The sequence below is a fragment of the Mytilus galloprovincialis genome, chromosome 8, assembly GCF_965363235.1.
Source record: "Mytilus galloprovincialis chromosome 8, xbMytGall1.hap1.1, whole genome shotgun sequence".
Classification (NCBI taxonomy): Eukaryota; Metazoa; Mollusca; class Bivalvia; order Mytilida; family Mytilidae; genus Mytilus; species Mytilus galloprovincialis.
In genome coordinates, this window is record NC_134845.1 from 16572292 (window position 1) to 16593236 (window position 20945).

The window sequence follows — 20945 nt, forward strand, 5'->3', positions numbered from 1 at the left end:
CAGATACAGTTAAGTCGGCCTCATATCTTGACTTACATCTAGAAATTGACACTGAGGGTCGGTTGAAAACAAAACTTTACGACAAAAGAGATGATTTCAGCTTTCCAATTGTGAACTTTCCATTTCTAAGTAGCAACATTCCAGCAGCACCTACATACGGGGTATATATCTCCCAATTGATACGATATTCCCGTGCTTGCATTTCCTATCATGATTTTCTTGTTAGAGGGTTGCTGCTCACAAGGAAGCTATTAAACCAAGAGTTCCAAATGGTGAAGTTGAAATCATCCCTTCGTAAATTTTACGGACGTCATCACGAGTTGGTTGACCGTTATGGAATAACCGTTTCACAAATGATGTCGGACATGTTCCTTACGTCGTAACTACAATCCCCTTTCCTTTCATGAATGTGACCTACCGAATTAGACTATTTACCGGATTTGTTATCACATAAGCAACACGACGGGTGCCACACGTGGAGCAGGATCTGCTTACCCTTCCGGAGCACCTGAGATCACCCCTAGTTTTTTGGTGGGGTTCGTGTTGTTTATTCTTTGGTTTTCTATGTTGTGTCGTGTGTGCTGTTGTTTGTTTGTCTTTTTGTTTTTAGCTATGGCGTTGTCAGTTTGTTTTGGATTTATGAGTTTGACTGTCCCTTTCGTATCTTTCGTCCCTCTTTTAAATGAATCATTTTAAAAGAAGTCAAATGGTTTGCAAATAGTAATCATATTTATTGTATTCGGAATACGTATCATTAAAGTACGATCGTTATTAACGTTACTTAATCTAGAAGTTTTTTTGTAGCGACTACACCATAAAAAGCATCCGATTTTAGCGATAACGTCTGTTACGCTTATATTAGGCACGAACATCGCTCGTAACGTCTTAACATATATAAAAATTGAGGATGAACACGGATGCAGCCACTTTCATTTTTGACTAAGTGACATAATTATATTGTCACATTTGATGGATTTTTAGTATTTAAGCTTGAATTTGAAACTCATCATAGATACCAGGACTAAATTTTGTATAAACGCCAGACGCGCGTTTCTTCTTCTAAAGACTCATCAGTGACGCTCGAATCCAAAAAAGCTAAAAAGGCCAAATTTTCAATCTTTCTGATCACATAAATGAGATAATGTTAAATAGTTGCCTTTAAGAGGACTGCTTACACACCCGAAATAGGGAGAAAGATTGTGTCAATGATTCTTTGATGTGCACATCGCGTGACACTGTTACCTAGACAAGGTTTGCGATTAAAAGTTCCATTTAGAACTGACGTGGTTGTGTATTAATACATCCAGAACAGCCAAAAAAAAAAAAAAGAAAAAAAACCGCCTTCTTGCATTGTCTGTAACTGTCCGATGTGAGAAGTTAATTTTTTAAGGAACGACCACATTCCAATACTTAAGTAAACACTTCTATTTTTATGTAGAAATATTTCGTCTCCTTCCAATGATTATTCAATTTGATTTTCTCGTAAAAAAAAAGAAAAACACATTAAACAAGGACGAGTTTGAACCTAGTGCCATTTTTGTTGTCTTGTTTCTGTCTCGTTGAAGTTTATCAACAAATTTGTATATTTATTCTAATGAGAAATTGTCTTATTGTAATGCCAAACTAAGTTTTTTTGTCTCCAAATTTGATGGTCCACTGAAAATAGAAAATGATAGTGCGAGTAGAACATCCTTGTACTCGGGACACTTTCTTGTGTATTATATCTGTCAATTTGTAGTATACTGGGAATTTTCGGAGACTTCAGCAATACACACATTACCTTAACTATATCATACTCCTGCAATTTGAAACTTTTAACCATCATGCTATAATGATATTACTGGCCAACATATTAATCGAACTTTATCATGTTTATAGAGGACTAATTGCTGAAGTTGCAAATAACCCAAGAAATTAATTTTATTTCTATGGGAAGGTTGTTTACACAAGTGCTTCAGTGTAGTCTTTTGTTGCATCACACCCCTAAGTGCTTTTCATTTTTCAAAGTTAGTGATAAATAATTATAAGGTTTAGAAAATGGTATTTAAATTATAGTCCAAAACACTATATTAAACAGACAAACGACTAGCATACATATGCTATACAAAAAAAGTTGACCATGCACATAGTTTGTTTTTAAAGTCTCACCTATATTTAGTGTTGCAGAACTTTGCATTTGAACCAAGATGTTACGTCATCTGCTTAAAAATAGACGCACTTTTGTGTTGTTTGTGTAAAATGAAAGTAGGATATTGTAACTAGTATGAGACAAGGTAAATCAGATGCATCTTCATTATTGTTGAATGAAATATAAATGTGAATGCGCGTATTTCATGATTAACGTCATCTTCTTTTTTATATGAGCATACAAAATGTGTTCTCCTTTTCCTGTCACAACTTAATGTTGATGTCAGCTGACAAAAGCGATCATACTACACTATTTTGAAATGAAAATAAATTACACACACTTCAAAAAATTGTGTGTAGACATAATGTCAATACAGATGAAAATTGATACATTGTGCATGTTTATAGGTTTTACACTTGTAGTTTTATGTTGATAATTTGTCTTAAGGCTAATTATATGTATGTGCATAGGTAACAGTCATTTGCATTTGTATTCTTTCTGTTAACTTTCCGTCTGTTGATTATATACGGAACATGTCTCTTCTGGCCAAGGAGTCGGAGTGAAAATGTATTCAAAGCAAAGGGTTGCATCTCTTTTTTCACTTGCAACTTATTCTAAAATGTTAACAGGTTAATGTAAGGTTGTGCAAGGAATGACATTTCTGTGATACTGGCTACTGGACGTAAACAAAAAAATAGTAACAACGAGCGGGAAATTTCACCTTTGTGTTATTGGTTTGGAGAGTCTGTCCATTCTTCCGTTTGTATATCTGTTCTGTTTTGTATTTGCATCCGCCAGTGTCCAAGAATTGTTTGAAACTTTCAAAGAATAACGACACATTTTGCACCTCTCATGTCAGTGTTACACTCCATTGACTTTGGGGTTTACTTGAGTATAACATGCTGATTATGTGTTTTAGTTTTACCAGTTGAATCTAGATAGCTAAATACAGAAGCTCCTGTGCATGTTTAAACTCAAGCAAAATTAATGTTATGCTTGTACACGTAAATTGTTTCAATTTTTCTTCGATTAAAAAAAAAAACTAAGATAAAAAGTCAATACATCCTAAATTCATCATCTTTAGATTGAATTATCAACCCCTGTTATTTTAATAATATGATACTGACAATAGATTTGCTCTTTTAGTAAGGGAGAAAAATGTTGGGAGAGTATTTTAAAGTTAACTTGGGGAGATATTATATGATAGTTTCTACAAAACACCCTTAAAGCCATTCATGGTGAATAAACAAGTGAACACTGTCCAATAAACTGATCTTTATTTATCCTTTTAATTTTAAAACTAATAATTGACAAAATGATCAACATAGATCTTACAAGCCCTCGTACATAACTTTCAAAGAACCATGTATAATAATGTTTAGTGGCTAATTATGTGCAGTATAATGTTTGTCTCAAAAGTCAAGGTGAAATAAGGATATTTTTGTAATGTTTATTTTTAAACGCACCAAGAAAGTACCATTGAACTTCGTGTATGTATTAACATTAATCAATACATGTTTCATGTTGTGAGGTCTGTTACATCGATGCTATAATGATTTATTTACATACTTCAATATTTACAAAAAAAAAACAATCATGTATCATAGCAAAATTTTGGTAAATCACACAACGAGTTGATTATAAAATAATTTCGATTCAATGGCACACTTAGTACTTTAGATTGAATAACGGAGTAAAACTGTTTCTCACAGGATGTTAAAATGTGAAAATAAACCAAAATATATAGTATGAATAAATGTATCGTCGGTCTGTATTCAGTCAGGTGTAAATTTTATTTTTATATGTTACCAAATCCAAATATGAAGGTAAATGTTTTCAATGTGTTATCCAAACAGCTAGTAGCAGTAGCAGGCTCTTTATTTCCAAAGAGGGGGGCATACCTTTTTTTGTTATCCTGTTTTTGCCTTTTTCAATGTGTTGTTAAAATGTTATACGAGATATTTTCAACCCACTGGTTATCAGCACTTTTGAATTTGTTGTGAACTGTTTTTGCCAAAATCGAGGTGTAGTTAACATGTTAACAGACTCCCCATTGGCCCTTCTTCAAATTATAATTCCTTCGTGATAAGAATAAACATTCACAAATTGCGGGTTCTTTTTTTAAAATCGCTAATATGATTGATATATATATATATATATATATATATATATATATATATATATATATATATATATATATATATTCAAAAAAAGTTTCTTTTCAAGCAGTGTACAGAATTATATATTAAAAATTAAATACACAAAATTTTTGTGTATTCAATTTTTAATATATATATATATATATATATATATATATATATATATATATATATATATATATATATATATATATATATATATATATAAGTACGTAACAATAACATCTTCATGCCTTATATATCATGTACTGCAGTACGCCGCTAGATTAAAACTGACGTGGAAAGGTAACACACGGCCAGCGAAAGCTCTTTTTTTGACCAGGTGGTCGTGTGGTCTAGCGGGACGGCTGCAGTGCAGGCGATTTGGTGTCACGATATCACAGTAGCATGGGTTCGAATCCCGGCGAGGGAAGAACCAAAAATTTGCGAAAGCAAATTTACAGATCTAACATTGTTGGGTTGATGTTTAGACGAGTTGTATATATATATATATATATATATATATATATATATATATATATATATATATGTATGATTGTTGCCATGACTGAAAATGGAACATAGAAGTAAAATGCAAGTTCCTTGTGATATTTTGAAACCGTTATGGATGCAGAAAATTTGACAGTACAAAATTGATCATTTGTTACTAAAATTTTCCGAGTTTTCATATGAGTTATTGCGCATAAATATCTACTATCTTGATTTACCTGTTGTATCGGAGTATTACTGGGATGTTTCAAAATTCGATTTAGCATAAATCTTCACAATTTTAGCATTTCAGTTAATTTTTAGACGGAAGTGGCCGCATTCGTGTTCATTCTTAATATTTAAATGTAAGTTGTATTTTATTAAATTATTGCGTGGTTAGTGAGTAAAACTGCGGTGCAGGTGCAGAAAAAAAACGTATTTTAATTTAAACAAAGACAATTGTATTATCATTGTGTGCTGGATATAAATGTCCTTGTTCAATTATCTCTATTAAAACAATATAAAACACATTTGTTCGAGTTGATAAGTCTTTGATTCTAGATTTTGGAGAAATAATGGGTTGTCCTGGGTAACATCTGACGATGAAAACTGAAGTATACACCTTCTTTTCGCCTTCTTTTTTTGCCGATTTTCATTAAATTTTGTTTGTCTTATAAAGACAATTATATAATTTATCTGATAAAATATATAAGATATCTTATAAACTATATAAGATATCTTATAAACTATATAAGATATCTAATAAACTATATAAGATATCGTATAAACTATATAAGATATAAGATATCTTATAAAGTTAAAGAGATATCTTGAAGTCAGAATAAATAGCAAAACGGCTTGCCATAGAAAATAGTTAAAAAATACGGATAAATGATGTCTTCAGGTGAGAAAATGATATAGCTAATAAAATGTTGTTTTTCTGTAATTAACTAATTTCAAAAGCAAAATTGTTCAAACACAAAAACAAAAAAGATGCTAAATTTTAAAATTTGGTAAATAAAATGTCACACGTTGATTTTTTTGCAAAAACTTTGCGTACAGTCATAATTAAAGTTAACCATGTTTAGTTTTGCACTTGATTGTCGACAAGGAAGTTCTAATAAAGACATGATATTTTTTAGTCTTTTCAAAATATCTATATTGATCTCCGTTGCATTTGTACTTTCCGAGAAAAAAAAAATGTTCGAAAAATGGTGAAAAAGATGTCACACGCATAAAATTTACTACGACGGCAACTTGACGTCGTTTCAAATAGCGAAAACAATAAAAAAAGTTCAAACCCTTGTCAAGGAGTATTTAGACTGGATTCGATATTATGTAAATGTTATTCACGAGTTTACTGACGGTTGTCAGGTTCAGTATTAGTTACAAAATTGTTTTGGAATGTTACTTATGCTATGTTTTGTCAAGATTAATTTGTAAATTCTAGTCACTTCTGAATTCAATAAAACTTAACATATATAAGTGTAGTATACTATTTGCATAGATGTGTCTGTTACACTTATATTAGGCAAGAACATGCGCGTAAAGTCTTAAAAAATATATAAAGGTTGAGGATGAACACGGATGCAGCCACTTTCATTTTTGACTAAGTGACATAATTATAGTCACATTTGATGGATTTTTAGTATTTAAGCTTGACTTGAACGTCTTTAATGACTAAATAAGTTCAAATCTTTCACATAAACTAATTGAATCTACTAAAGTAGACACGTTCATGTTACAAAAGTGTCCACAGTCTTTTTATCAGATGGACCTAAATGTTTAGGCCAAAATCGGTCCTTACCGGACCTACTCCTTTCAAATCTGTATTGATTTTATGTACAAAACTTCCAGTGTCAAATTTTTATTTCAAACACATTCAGGATGATTAAAAATAAACAAACAATCATATATGTATATGCTGCACAATGAGTTGGGGAGAACGGCTGAATTTTCAATCTTTCTGATCACATAAATGAGATCATGTTGGATAGTGGCAGAAACGTTGCCTTAAAGAGGACTGCTAACACACCCAAAATAGGGAAAAGGGTTGTGTCAATGATTCTTTAATGTCCACATCGGGTGACACTGTACCTAGACAAGGTTTGCGATTAAAAGTTCCCATTTAGAACTGACGTGGCTGTGAAAAAAACAGCAAAAAAAAAAAAAAAAAAAAAAAACCGCCTTCTTGCGTGTAACTGTCCGATGTGAGAAGTTAATTTTTTAAGTAACGACAACATTCCAATACATAAGCAAACACTCCGGGTCTATTTGTATGTAGAAATGTTTCGTATCCTTCCCGTGATTATTCAATTTGATTTTCACGTAAAAAAAGAAAAACACATTAAACAAGGACGAGTTTGAACCTAGTGCTATTTGTGTTGTCTTGTTCCTGTCTCGTTGAAGTTGATCAACAAATTTGTATATTTATACTAATTAGAAATTGTCTAATTGTAATGCCAAACTAGTTTTTAGGATGAAAAAATTGTACTGCACTTTTTTTTTGTTGTAATCTCTGTCTTGCTTTTCTATTTTTCCCTCTTTTCCGTCCTGTCTTTTTTTTCTTAGTCTATCTCGACTTTTTTACGTAAATTGTCATCATGCCTTTTTTCCAAGTTGCTAATCAAAACTCCTGTCCTGCCTTTTTTTTTAAATTTCACCCCCCCCCCCCCCTAAAAATTAAATGGTGGCTCCCTAAGTGCTTATCATTTCTCAAGATTAGTGGTAAATAATTATAAGGTATAGGAAATGGTATTTAAATTATAGACCAAAACACTATATAAAACAGACAAACGATTAACATACATGCTATACAAAAAAAGTCAACCATGCACATTTTTTAAAAATCTCACCTGTATTTAGTGTTGCAGAACCTCGGGGGGGGGGGGTGCATTTCAAACTTTGTTTGGTAGGAGTGACCAGCTGAGACATCAAGTACCCCATCTTTTTCATATATTTTGTTTATCAAAAATATATACCTTGTCATATATTAATTAACAAAAGATAAACCTATTGATATATTTGGATATTTGTCATCTTCTGGTACATTAGTATATATAATTTGTTTTGGATCCCGCTTATCTTCACGTTCTTCGTTAGAAGCAACGCAGTCTCAATAATCACAATTAATTTAATAGATTAGTCAAATCTGTAACACTGTCCTCTTTTTGCCCCTTATATATCTTTCGTTAAAAAAGAAATTTTAATTTGAACAGACAATAAAAGATGTTTGGTCAGATAAGTGTAGTAGCACTCCATAGAGAAACACTTTCACTGAGTTTTATATTAATGAAAAACGGATCAAAAGTTACATTGCCCGAGACATTGCCATTCCCTCTCAAAGCTGACAATATGGAATGTCTTTAAATAATAGTTATCATGTTTCATGTAAACAAAACTTTCAATGTTTAGGTTCAAATGTCGAAATGATGACATTTATAGCATCTATTACTAGCATCAGTGGAACTATCACATTTGAATAAATAGACTTTAATTGGTTTGAAAAATAGCTGCATTTACGACTGTGGTTTAACCGCATCACAAAAAATTAAGGACATCTGAATAGTTTCAGACACTTATGATATAATCAAGCAATTGAAAATATCAACCTATTGCTATATTTAATCTGAATTTCTCTCCCTTTTCATATATCATAGAGCATGAAAAAGTGACCTATTCCAGCGGCTCATCCCTACCACTCATTGCATAGTAAGTGGTCCTCGAGGTACAGAGCTATACATTTGAACCAGGATGTTACGTCATCTGCTTAAAAAGGGAGGCACTTTTGTGTCGTTTGTGTAAATGAAAGTCGGATATTATACCTAGTTTGACACAAGGTAAACAATATAAATCAGATGTATCTTCATTATTGTTGATTGAAATATAAATGTGAATGCATATTTCTCAATCAACTTCATGGCTATGACTATATATAGATTTATTTAATATGTCAATATGTGTTCACCTGATCCTGTCATTACTTATTGTTGATATCAGCTGACAGAAGCGATTTAGAATGAAGAAAATGGAAATAAACACCACATTGTTATAAAAAATTGTGTGTAGACACAATGTCAATATAAATGAAATGATGCATTGTGCATGTTTATATGTTTTATATTTGTAGTTTTATATATTGATAAATGTTCTACGGCTTATCCTTATCATATGTATGTGCATAGGTCATATACATTTGCATTTGTAAGAAAATGTTTGTCAACTTTTCATCTGTTGATTATATACGGAGCAGGTGACATCTCGTCTGTGGCACCATAGTTGGAGTGATAATTTAATCAAAGCAGATACCTCATCTTTTTTTACTTGCAACTTATTCTTATTGTTACAATTATTGTTGTGCATAGAATGACATAACTGTGATATTGGCTACGGGACGCAAAAAAAAAAAAAAAAAAAAAACCAACAAAAAACAACCATGACAACCGATGAGTAAATAAGTAAAACTGGCCAATAATTCCTTTTGTAATTTATACAACACATTTAAGTAAATAATTGACAAATTGATTAACATATATCTTATAAGCCCTCGTACATAACAAATGTTTGAGAAAAACGATAATGTAAAATTAAGTTTAGTGACTAGTTATGCACAGTATAATATTTTTCTCCAAAGTCAAGGTGAAATAAGGATATTTGTGTAATGTTTATTTTTAAATGCACCATTAAAGTACAATTGAACTTCGTGTATGTATTAACATTAATCAATGATTCAATACATGTTTCATGGTGTACGGTCTGTTACGTCTATGTTATTATGATATATTTACATATTCTGATATTTCAGTATTTAGAAAAACTTTTGGTAAATCACACAACGAATTGATTATAAAATAATTTCGGTTGAATGGCACACTAAGTACTTTAGATTAAGTAACTGAGTAAAACTAATTTTTAACAGGATGTTAACAGGTGAAAATAAACTAAAAATATATAAAAGTATGAATAAATGTTTCGTCGTCCGGTATTCAGTCAGTAAAGTATATTTTGATATGTTGCCAAATCCAAATAGGACGGTGAATCATCACTGAATGTTATCAATGTGTATCCAAACAGCGAGTAGCATTAAAGAAAGTTTCATTTGACAAAATAATTGAATTTGTTTCCCCGACTCATTTTTGTCTCTTGCGCTTGTATTGGTCTTTACTCCAATATAGTTGTTTAAGTCAAAATCGGTAATTGTGTTTCATTTCATGTACAGTGATGTTAAACACTGTATGATTGAAAAGAAACCTCGTGTTACATAAAGGTTACTATCACCTAACTAGTTTGTTCGACAATTACCACCATCCCATCTTGGAGTACCATAATTATCGAGTTCATCGATCTGACCATCTACCCGAGAGTTTTTGACATGTAAAAAATAAGGGATCGGGTATTGGTCGAGTTGGTCTGGGGTAAAATAAATATAGAAGTCGCAGTGATCTGGAAGCGATCGGACATTGGTCGAGTTAATATGGAAATGATCAGACATTAGTCGAGTAAAGGTCGAAATGATCGAGTACTGATCGGGAATTTTGTTGTATTCCGACCAATCTCGATCTCTACACTATCCTTTCCCGATCTATTCGAACGCTACTCGACGAATTCTCGATCTCTTTTCGAGTGACTTGCTTCTCGGTCCTTACTCGATTGTTTTTGACATGTCAAAAACTCTCGGGTAGATGATCAGATCGATGACGAGTAAGGTAGACTATCCCGCACATCCTTGTCGATTGAGTCAGACCAGTCTCACGATCACGTAATTTGTCTTGATCGGGCTTGATCGAGTTGATCTGATCGGCAGTGTGAACCTAGCTTTAAGGTTAATATTTTAATAACTCATTGAAAATGTTATTAACCAAACGACGGCTGAGTAATGTCAGCCACGTTTATGTAAAAACAAAGAAATTTAAGAGGGAAATATCTTACGGGGATTCCCCTCCGCCATATTGGGATCGTGGTAACTTCAGATAACATCATATTCTTTTCAACAGTGTAGCAGTCGCATAGAAATTTTAAGCTCTAAATTTTCAAATTATAATTCCTCAGTGATAAAATTAAACATTCACAAATTGTGGGTCCTTTTTTTTAAAATCGGTAATATAATTGATATATTTAATACAATAACGGTACCAATTTTCTTGAACCAGATGCGCATTTCGATAAAACATGTCTCTTCAGTGATGCTCGTGGTCAAAATATTTGAAATCCAAAACTTGTATAAAACATGAAGAGCTATAATCCAAAAGGTCCTAGAGGGACGAAAGATACCAGAGGGACAGTCAACTCATAAATCGAAAATAAACTGACAACGTCACGGCTAAAAATAAAAAAAGACAAACAGACAATCAATAGTACACACGACACAACATAGAAAACTAAAGAATAAGTTACACCAGCCCCACCAAAAACTAGGGGTGATCTCAGATGCTTCGGAAGGGTAAGCAGATCCTGCTCCACATGTGGCACCCGTCGTGTTGCTTATGTAATAACAAATCCGGTAAATAGTCTAATTCGGTAGGTCACATTCATGAAAAGGAAGGGGATTGTAGTTACGACGTAAGGAACATATCCGAAATCATTTGTGAAACGGTTATTCCATAAAGGTCAACCAACTCGTGATGGCGTCCGTAAAATTTACGAAGGGATAATTTCAACTTCACCATTTGGAACTCTTGGTTTAAAAGCTTCCTTGTGACCAGCAACCCTCTATCAAGAAAGTCATGATAGGAAATGCAAGCACGGGCATATCGTATCAATTGGGAGATATATACCCCGTATGCAGGTGCTGCTGGAATGTTGCTACCTAGAAATGGAAAGTTCACAATTGGAAAGCTGAAATCATCTCTTTTGTCGTAAAGTTTTGTTTTCAACCGACCCTCATTGTCAATTTCTAGATGTAAGTCAAGATATGAGGTCGACTTAACTGTATCTGTAGTATCCTTTATCTCTAGTTCGATGGGATAGATGCGTGCCGCATAGTCACCAAATTTTGAATTATTATTGTTGCCATGAATGAAAACGGAACATAATGTAAAACTTAAGTTTCGTTTGATATTTTGAAAACCGTTATAGATGGAGGAAGTATGACAGAACAAAATTGTTCTTTCGTTACTAATTATAAAGTTTTCCGAGTTTTCATCAGAGTTATTGCGCATAAATGTCTATATATACTATCTTGATTTATCTGTAATATCGGAGTATTATATATAGTATTACTGGGATGTTTTCAAATTCTATTAAGCATAAACCCTCAGTCAAGATATCAGCCTTCGAGTATGTTATGATATCGTAATCACACTTCAACTTTGAAAAATATCATTCTTAAAGAATGTTTCATATAAAAAATTCAACATCAAATGCGCAATTTTTACTAGAACACAGACAGTTGAATTTATATATATCTTCTTATTGGAGTTATTGTTCTTGAATGGGGAACTATATACTAATAATTGTGTTTTAGACAAACATGGTACTATAGTAGAAAGAGAGAAATTGTATAAGAAAACATAATCACCAATACAAGATAGAAAAAAACCTAAAGATATTAGTCATGAACTAGATTCTAGTGTACAATCGTTATCGTTGAAGATGTCATAGATCGATATGAGCGACACAATGTGGTTACAGCTTCGATCTAGTTGTACAATTTCTTTATCATAAGCGCTTTCATTTCTTTAATCTATCATCTGTTTTTCGTTTTTCTTAATGTTATTAGTTTTCTTTTTCTATATTTTAGCTGTCAGCTTTCTGTCGGTTGCTTTTTAGCTCACCTGGCCCAATGGGCCAAGTGAGATTTTCTCATCAATTGGCGTCCGTCGTCTGTCGTCGTTAACTTTTACAAAAATCTTCTCCTCTGAACTACTAGGGCTAAATTTAACCAAACTAAGCCAAAATCATTATTAGGGTATTTAGTTTAAAAAGTGTATGCGGTGACCCAGGCAACCAACCAAGATGGCCACAATGACTAACAGTAGAACATAGGGGTAAAAAAGAAGATTTTGGCTTCTTATAACTCTGAAACCAAAGCATTTAGAGCAAATCTGACAGGGTAAATTTATTTATCATGTCAACATCTATTTACTCTGAAATTTTCAGATGAATCAGACAACCAGTTGTTGGGTTGCTGCCGCTGAATTGGTAATTTTACGGATATTTTGCTGTTTTTTGGTTATTATCTTGAATAATATTATAGATAGAGATAAACTGTAAGCAGTAATAATGTTCAGCAAAGTAAGATCTATAAATAAGTCAACATGACTAAAATGGTCAGTTGAACTCTTAAGGAGTTATTGCCCTTTATAGTAATTTTTTATCAATTTTTCGTAAATTTTTGTAACCTTTTACAAAAATCTTTTCTGAAACTACTGAGCTAAATTTAACCAAAATTAAGCCAAAATCATTATTAGGGTATCTTGTCTAAAAAATGTGTGCGGTGACCAAGCCAACCAACCAAGATGGCCACAATGGCTAAAAATAGAACATAGGGGTAAAATGTAGATTTTGGCTTTTAACTCTGAAACCAAAGCATTTAGAGCAATCTGACAAGGGATTAAATTGTTTATCAAGTCATTATCTATGTGCCCTGAAATTTTTAGATGAATTGGACAACTGGTTGTTGGGTTGCTGCCATTTTTAAACAAACTTAGCCGTTTTTTGGTTATTATCTTGAATACTATTATAAACAGAGATAAACTGTAAACAGCAATAATGTTCAGCAAAGTAAGATCTACAAATAAGTTAACATCACCAAAATGGTCAGTTGACCCGTTAAGGAGTTATTGCCCTTTATAGTCAATTTTAACAATTTTCATTAATTTGGTAAATTTTTGTAAATTTTTATAAATATTTTCCTCTGTAACTAAAAGGTAGGTTTATTGAAGATAGAGAAAAATTGTAAGAAGCAAGAATGTTCAGTAAAGGAAGATCTACAAACATATCACCATCACCAAAAACACAATTTTGTCATGAATCCATCTGTGTCCTTTGTTTAATATGCACATAGACCAAGGTGAGCGACACAGGCTCTTAAGAGCCTCTAGTTCTTTTCATCTTTTCTTTAGCTTCTTCTAGTTTCCATAGAACGTCTGTCTCTGTTATAGTCACGCCTTTTTCAGGAATGAATACAGTTTTCGTCTTTCTTTTATGCTTTTTGATTTTTTGGTCCATTTTATTCAGTAATACATTGATTCTTACATTCAATATCTTTTCACTAAAAATTGTAAAATGCAAACGAGCTGGGCACCATTATATTATTGTTTTCACCATTCGAAACTCGGACTAAGTTTTTGTCGAATACTTTAGCAGGTGTAGACTCGAACACATCTTTTGTTCATCTAGATTAACGCTTATTTCATATTGGGAACGATTAGTTTTCTAAATATATGTATGAAAAGGTATGTATAAGGGAACAACATATGTACAAGATATTTGGTGTACAGACATATCTTATTTCTATTTGCCCCTGACATTATTTGGACCTCTTCTATTCATAGTTCATTAATTTTGACGATTTTGCATAATTTCCATGTTAAGTTATCGCTATTTTAAATTTCAGAATTTGCATTTTACTTTCAATACATACAGGCGAGACTTATACAATGTAACTGTGTCAACGGTTTATAGTTACAATAACCTCTATTTCAGCTCTTTAAGTCAAAGATGTCGGATTGGATTCCTTTGGTAGCACAAGTTAAGTCGATCGTCCAGATATCTGCTGGCGACGAAGAAGGTGCTAAACAAACACAGGAAACATTTGCCAAACGATGTCCTATTGTTTCCCAAACCGTATCTGTGTATCAAGCTTTCAACGGTGACATGGTAGGTGCTAAGGAAACACAGATGGAGTTTCTTGGCATGATAAATGACACAGTGAATAGTATTCCTATAGTAGGGCATGCCAAAGGTATGGTGCACTATGTAGCCGGTGACAAAATGGGAGGCGATGAGGCTATGAAGTCCGCCTCACATACGACTGGTACTATAGGAGGTGGTATTGCTGGCTTTGGATTATTAGGACCTATTGGTGCAATTGCTGGAGGGATAACAGGAGGAGCAATAATGGATGCAACCATTACAACAGCGGACACATTAATCCATGACGAGGATAGGCCATACGGATATTTTAATCAAATAAAACAAATAAAAGAAAAACCCGGTGACGCGGGTCAATGGGTTGATATTGCTACTTCACTAGCTCTGGATGGTCTTGCAGGACATACAGCAGGAGTGGCGTACAATCAACAAACGACGAAAGAAACGGCCAAGGCAAAAAAGAACAAAAATAAAGTCAAAAGTAAAAAAAATAAAAAACCATCCCCGATAAAACCGAAAGGGAAAACTGAAAATAATAACCGAAATACTGATTATAAAATACTAAAACAGTCGGACTCCAAAAGCAAGATGTCAAATGCACAGTGTGCCAAGTCTAATGCTCAATCTACTGTTGTGTTATCAGGTATGTTATGAGATAATCCATTATACATCCGTCCTTCAACAGTGCAGGACCATCGTCCGAAAGGATGCCAATTTTATTCGTTGACTGCGAAAATTAATTGTAAATTGTATGTGTGTCCTAACACTGATATCAGCACCTGTATTAACTAATCATGATATTCTTGATGGCAAGTTTCATCGGTTATTACATATAAGTGCTACATATACCTATGTATATATCATGTATAATCACGGCACGTGCTTTATCAAGACTGACAAATCTGTCTCAAATGTAATCGAGCATAGGTATCAAGTCGGGGGTCAGCACTGGTGAGTCTATATATGAAATATAAAGTATAAAACACTATTCGGAACAGCTAAGCTACTATAAAATCATATTTCCACAAGGGAATTACATACAACTGTATAGGTATATATGCATGAAATTAACAACAAAATTGTTAAAACATGTTTGTGCCAAAGCCTTGGGGAAACCAATTCACCAGCATCTGTATTGACCCTATTATAGAACATACTATAACGAATGATTCAATTTTTATAATAAAACTTATTCTGTTATCGTTAAAAACCAATAAGTTGCACGTTGAACAGTTCAATTATGTAAATCAATTAAGATTCCTTACTATATTTAAATGATTTCCTACCATATACTACTAGCAAATGAAAATACATTATTGATCTTTTAAAATAAGTCCGCGGTAAACAGTGGCATTGTCAAAAAAAAAAATTTTGTTTTATAAAAATAGCGATCAATAAGAATACCAAAGTCATAGGCAGATTACATCTCGCGTATGAAAATACAATTTATATGTGTTGTTAATGAAGGTTTTTGTTCACTGCTGTTTGGTATTTTTTTCCTCAGAACCAAATGGTAACCAAGAAACCCATACGCCTCAGCCATCATATTCAGTCACATCAGCCATTGCAGATTTTACTGAGTCTACAACTGATGCAGGTACAAACATTTTTTATAATGCTGCTTATTATTGTTACAATACTGCAACATAAGATTGTATGAATAAATTATGAAAACAAAATATGTATTGAAAAAACCTCTTACATTGCAAATACATATACATTGTTGAACTATTTTTCTTAATAAAATCAAGGTATATACATCTGTTGGGAGTTAGTTCAAGAAAGGATTATAATAAACAGAATACTAGGCAAACGAGTTCGAATACAAAATAAGTTATAACAAATAAATGAGGTTCAATTTAACTTAATCAGAGAAATATATTATTAAGACCAACAATTATTTTCCTTATTAGTTTATAAACGTATATGAATCATAAATATGCACAAACTCTCTCAAGTCTGCAGTCGGGACAAAAAACTTCTAAATCTGAACCTCATATAAAGAAAATATTCCTATATTCTAACCATTTCTTTTACTTTACATGGACTAATGGTTAGTGGGTTTTAGCAGAGACTGCGAATGTCGGTAATGTTTTTTTTAGAGAAATCACAATAATGAAAATAACACCACTTGTGTCGAGTCTACAAAACTTATAGTGTAATCCTGTATGCAAGTTGAAATCAATATTTAATCCAAAGATAGTGATCTAAAGAATGAAAAACCAATTATAATTTGAATATTATCAATTTTAACAGCTGCAACCATGGGTAAAGTAATCGTAGCTTCTAAAGGGATAATGGACAACAGCTCGGCAGGTATTTATGTTTAATAATACTTAAATTGACAAAAATGAAGGCAATAAGTAGACTAAAGACTTGAAAGAATTGAGGTTTTCAAAACCCATGCACTTGATACATGAACAGATAAAAATGAAACTTCACATTTGATGCGTGCGCTTGTTTCTGTTTCCTTTTCAAAGCAACGCTGACGTGATAAGTATCAGTAGTCATTCACGACAAAACCGTTAATTGTAATTTGGTGCAAATATGTTTTTTGATTCTAGCAGTGGTCTGGCGTTATACTTACTAATATTCAGTGTTTTGTTTAACGGGTGTCGCATATTATATTTACCCAAGCGTATGTTGCCAATCATGATAATAACGCAAAACTTAGTCTTATAATACATACATTTTTTTGTTAAAATGCTTTGTAAATGATTTGAGATTCCACCGTCTTTCATCCGAACTGATGAGTCTGAGATACTGAATTGAAAGCCTGGTGTCTTTGAATAGATCATGTTAAAGCTGATTCGGAAAATTGTACCTTTAACAATTTTTGCATAAACTATATTTTTTCAGTTATTACACCTTTGGTTTTTACTTTATTCATGTAAAAAATACAACAGTTTTTTTTTCTGATTTTAGACTCGAACACAAATCGATAAATCGATACACCTTTACATTATTGAAAAATATTTTTTTTGGCTTTCTTAATTGTTGGTCTCGAGTATACAGGATATCATTGAAGTTTATAATGTTCGAGAACAGTTTTACAAGGCATCGTCCCACACTTTTGTTTTTAGGTTATATTGTACATGTGCATGTTTATAAAATAAAAAATCGAGATCTGTATTTGAAAAAAAAAATAAATGTTTTTTCCTTTTTTTTATTTCTTTTATCAATTCACGTTTTGTTAAAATAGAACTGTGACCCTTTAACCGAACAGCGCATGGATTAAACAAGTTGGAATAGTTCAAAAGGTACAATTTGTTGTATAAAAGTTAACATACGCATGTTTGTTTGATAAGAATTGTAAGAATGACTGAATTCGAAATTACAACACTTTCTTTACCCTAAGAAGTTCCATGCAGATTGTGAAATTGATTTGAGGCGGGAAGTTGATCTATGATCATGTTCATGGTATTAACATCAGCTATAAATCACTTGTAATCATCAGCCAAAAAAGGAAGAAGTATTGATACTGTACTGAACGCTTTTTTTAACAAATAAATTACTAGTATTAGAACTGCAAAGAGAAAATCTCTGTAAATCTACAATTCTTATGAATAATAATATATTCTTTTATGTAGGCGAATTCCTGATAAATACTCTACAGGGAAGTAGCTCTGCCAGATTGAGAAATAAAACTTCTGAAAGTAAAGAGATAGAAGCATTGGAACGGTCTAAATCATTTCCAGTAAGTCATTTAAATTGAAACCCACCAGAACTAATGGCCATTGGTACCAAAAAGTACATTTTTCAAACTTAAAGTTATTCTCCTAGATGTTAATTTTATCTTAGTAAAAACAACATGTACATTTTCCCATATTTGTGCCCGTTATGTCAATACAGAAACGAATGCCGTCGTACGATCTGCTGATAATGTGATTTTCTGTTATTTCCTTTTGTCTATTCTTTTTTTAAAATTATTAAAAAAACAATCATAAGAGCTACAAACCAACATATACTTGAAATGTTTTATATTTTTGTCAATACATTATATGAATAAATGGAGGACAACTGTATTATTTCCTTTTATCATAAAAGAATTAAGAACATAAATGTATCTAAATTTCAAATAAATATGAATAAACATTCATTTGGTCTTGTAGATTCCAAAAGAAGGGAGAGTGATGAAAATATCTCAGTTATTGAGGGGAGATCATATAAAATATAAAAGACTCTTTGGCTACTCCCATCATGCAATAGTAACCAATGTATTTCCGGAAAGTAATGAATATGAAATCGTTCATTTTCAACCGCCATCTTCTGGAAATAAAATAAACGATTCACCACTCATCAGACAGGAAATAAAACAATTAGATGAAGCGTTTTATGTCTTAGAGTACGAAGATCGTTATCCTCACGAGGCCACAGCTACCATGGCAGAAGTTATGATTGGGTACAATGAAGAGGATAGGATAACTATATACAGTGTGTTCAGCAACAACTGTGAACACTTAGCAACATATTGTGTAACTGGTCAAGCATACAGCACACAAGTTGGGAATGGCAAGGAACTTGTGAAAGCATTGGTCAAGACCGGAATGATTGCTGCGTCGAAGAGTGTAAAGCGCCAAAGAGAAAATATCGAAGCAGGTTAAAAAAAGACAATTCCGTTTCTGTGTGTAAATATGAATTACTGTTAACGTGCAAAACATGTTTGTGATAATTCTAGTAAATATATAAAAGATATAAAAAAAATAACGACCGGAATCTTACTTAATGCATTGAACAATACATTAATTTACTTGATCATTTGATAGCAATTAGTCTTTGATATAATTTTAGAATGAGTAAATATATTTTTTGTAAAAATTCGGTCGGGAAAATCTCTTTCAGTGTATTGTAAATATAAAAGTTTTGTAAATAAAGTATCTTTTAATCTATACAGATATGGCACACTCCCATTTTTTATAGATCAATACTTGAAATAAGGAGCGCGATGACTTGTCAACTGATCTGGCGATACTGCTAGTTTTTAGGTGCGCATATATGGATTGGTAAAATTGTTTTTAAAAAACGGAAGCAAGTGGACAGAAATATAAACTACAAAAATGTACTGTTTATCTCATTGTTTAAAACAGAAGTCATTTCAAACTTTTTTTTTTGTTAAAAAATTCAGACTATGTTTAAAAATAAAAATAAAGATGTGGTATGATTTACAATGAGACAACTTTCCATCAGCGAAGAAATGACATAGAATTGAACAACAATTGGTCTATGCATGGGCTTCAAAAATGCGCAAAACCCTAACTGCATATCAAGCTTTATAAGGCACAAAGTGAGACATGTAAATGAATTCAAGCGAGATTACAACAAACGAACCGATTCATGTACAAAACAATTAACCAAAAACAGATATGATATAAAGAAAAAAAAACCCATTGAATTACAAGATACTGACATCTGACAGACACTTACATAATGTGACGGGTATTGAGATGTATGGTAGCGCAAAACCCTCCTTTAACATTGGACATTAGCAAAAAAGTACAACATTAAAAGTAAAATAACCCAAATACCGAACTCCTAGGGAAATTCAAAACGGAAAATTCCTTACTAAACGGCAAATAATAAATTCAACCAAAAACAAAAATTGTGAAACATTGCTTCAGTTATGCGTACTATGATGTAAGACTTAACCTGCATCCTTGACAATTAAATCCAGGAGAAAACGTGATTCAGGAAATATGAAAGTTCTTTTAAACAATATGCACATTAGTTAAGGAAAACTGCACTTAAAAGTGCAAAAGATTTTTCTCTGAAATTGTATCACTTCCTACTCTTACTCTACGCCAAAATTGTAGTTCTCCATAGCCTTTTTTTAAACTGGACTATATCTCCCCTAGTCCTACTCAAATTATACTGGAACATTATTCAAGGGTGTCACTTTTTGTTTATCATTTTTGCTATAACAATGAACTTTTGATGTAAATTAAACTTACAACAACCTTCAGTAATTTTATTAGAATCAAAAATTCTATTGTGTATACCTTTAGTTAAGCAAATTGAAATCCAAAACGTTACTACAGACACTACAATAACAGACGAGTTGGGATATACGTGTTAAAGAGTGATAAAACACGTTTACAATATTTGGGTATAAATCAAATCAAATCAAATATTTTATTCTGATCATGGTCCCACAGGTGGCATTAACAATTAACTATTATGATAGTATAAGAAACAAACTTGTGACATTGAACAGTTTATAACGTAACAGATATTATTATAGACCAATGAAAACAGCAATAATAACAATAATACATTAGAAGAACTCTTGAGTATTTTGTTCTACCTTCGTTTTTACCATAACTATTTCTATGGACAGCAGTGCACAAAATAAAATTAAATAAAATAATAATAATAAAATT

At 32.2% G+C, this 20945-nt stretch overlaps 1 protein-coding gene across 2 annotated transcripts; it reads left to right on the forward strand.

The window, feature by feature from the left end:
• The first annotated feature begins 2134 nt into the window (after positions 1 to 2134).
• LOC143085196 (uncharacterized) lies at positions 2135 to 19457 on the forward strand. 2 transcript variants are annotated; one of them, XM_076261426.1, is made up of 7 exons: positions 2223 to 2273; positions 8415 to 8594; positions 14401 to 15211; positions 16073 to 16165; positions 16825 to 16884; positions 18159 to 18265; positions 18681 to 19457. In XM_076261426.1, the coding sequence occupies exons 3-7, from the start codon at positions 14416 to 14418 to the stop codon at positions 19170 to 19172; spliced, it is 1548 nt and encodes a 515-aa protein (XP_076117541.1). In that variant the 5' UTR covers positions 2223 to 2273; positions 8415 to 8594; positions 14401 to 14415; the 3' UTR covers positions 19173 to 19457. The 2 variants fall into 2 exon arrangements, with proteins under 2 accessions (XP_076117542.1, XP_076117541.1); XM_076261427.1 differs by lacking the exon at positions 8415 to 8594 and having other exon boundaries at positions 2135 to 2273.
• Positions 19458 to 20945: the final 1488 nt, after the last annotated feature.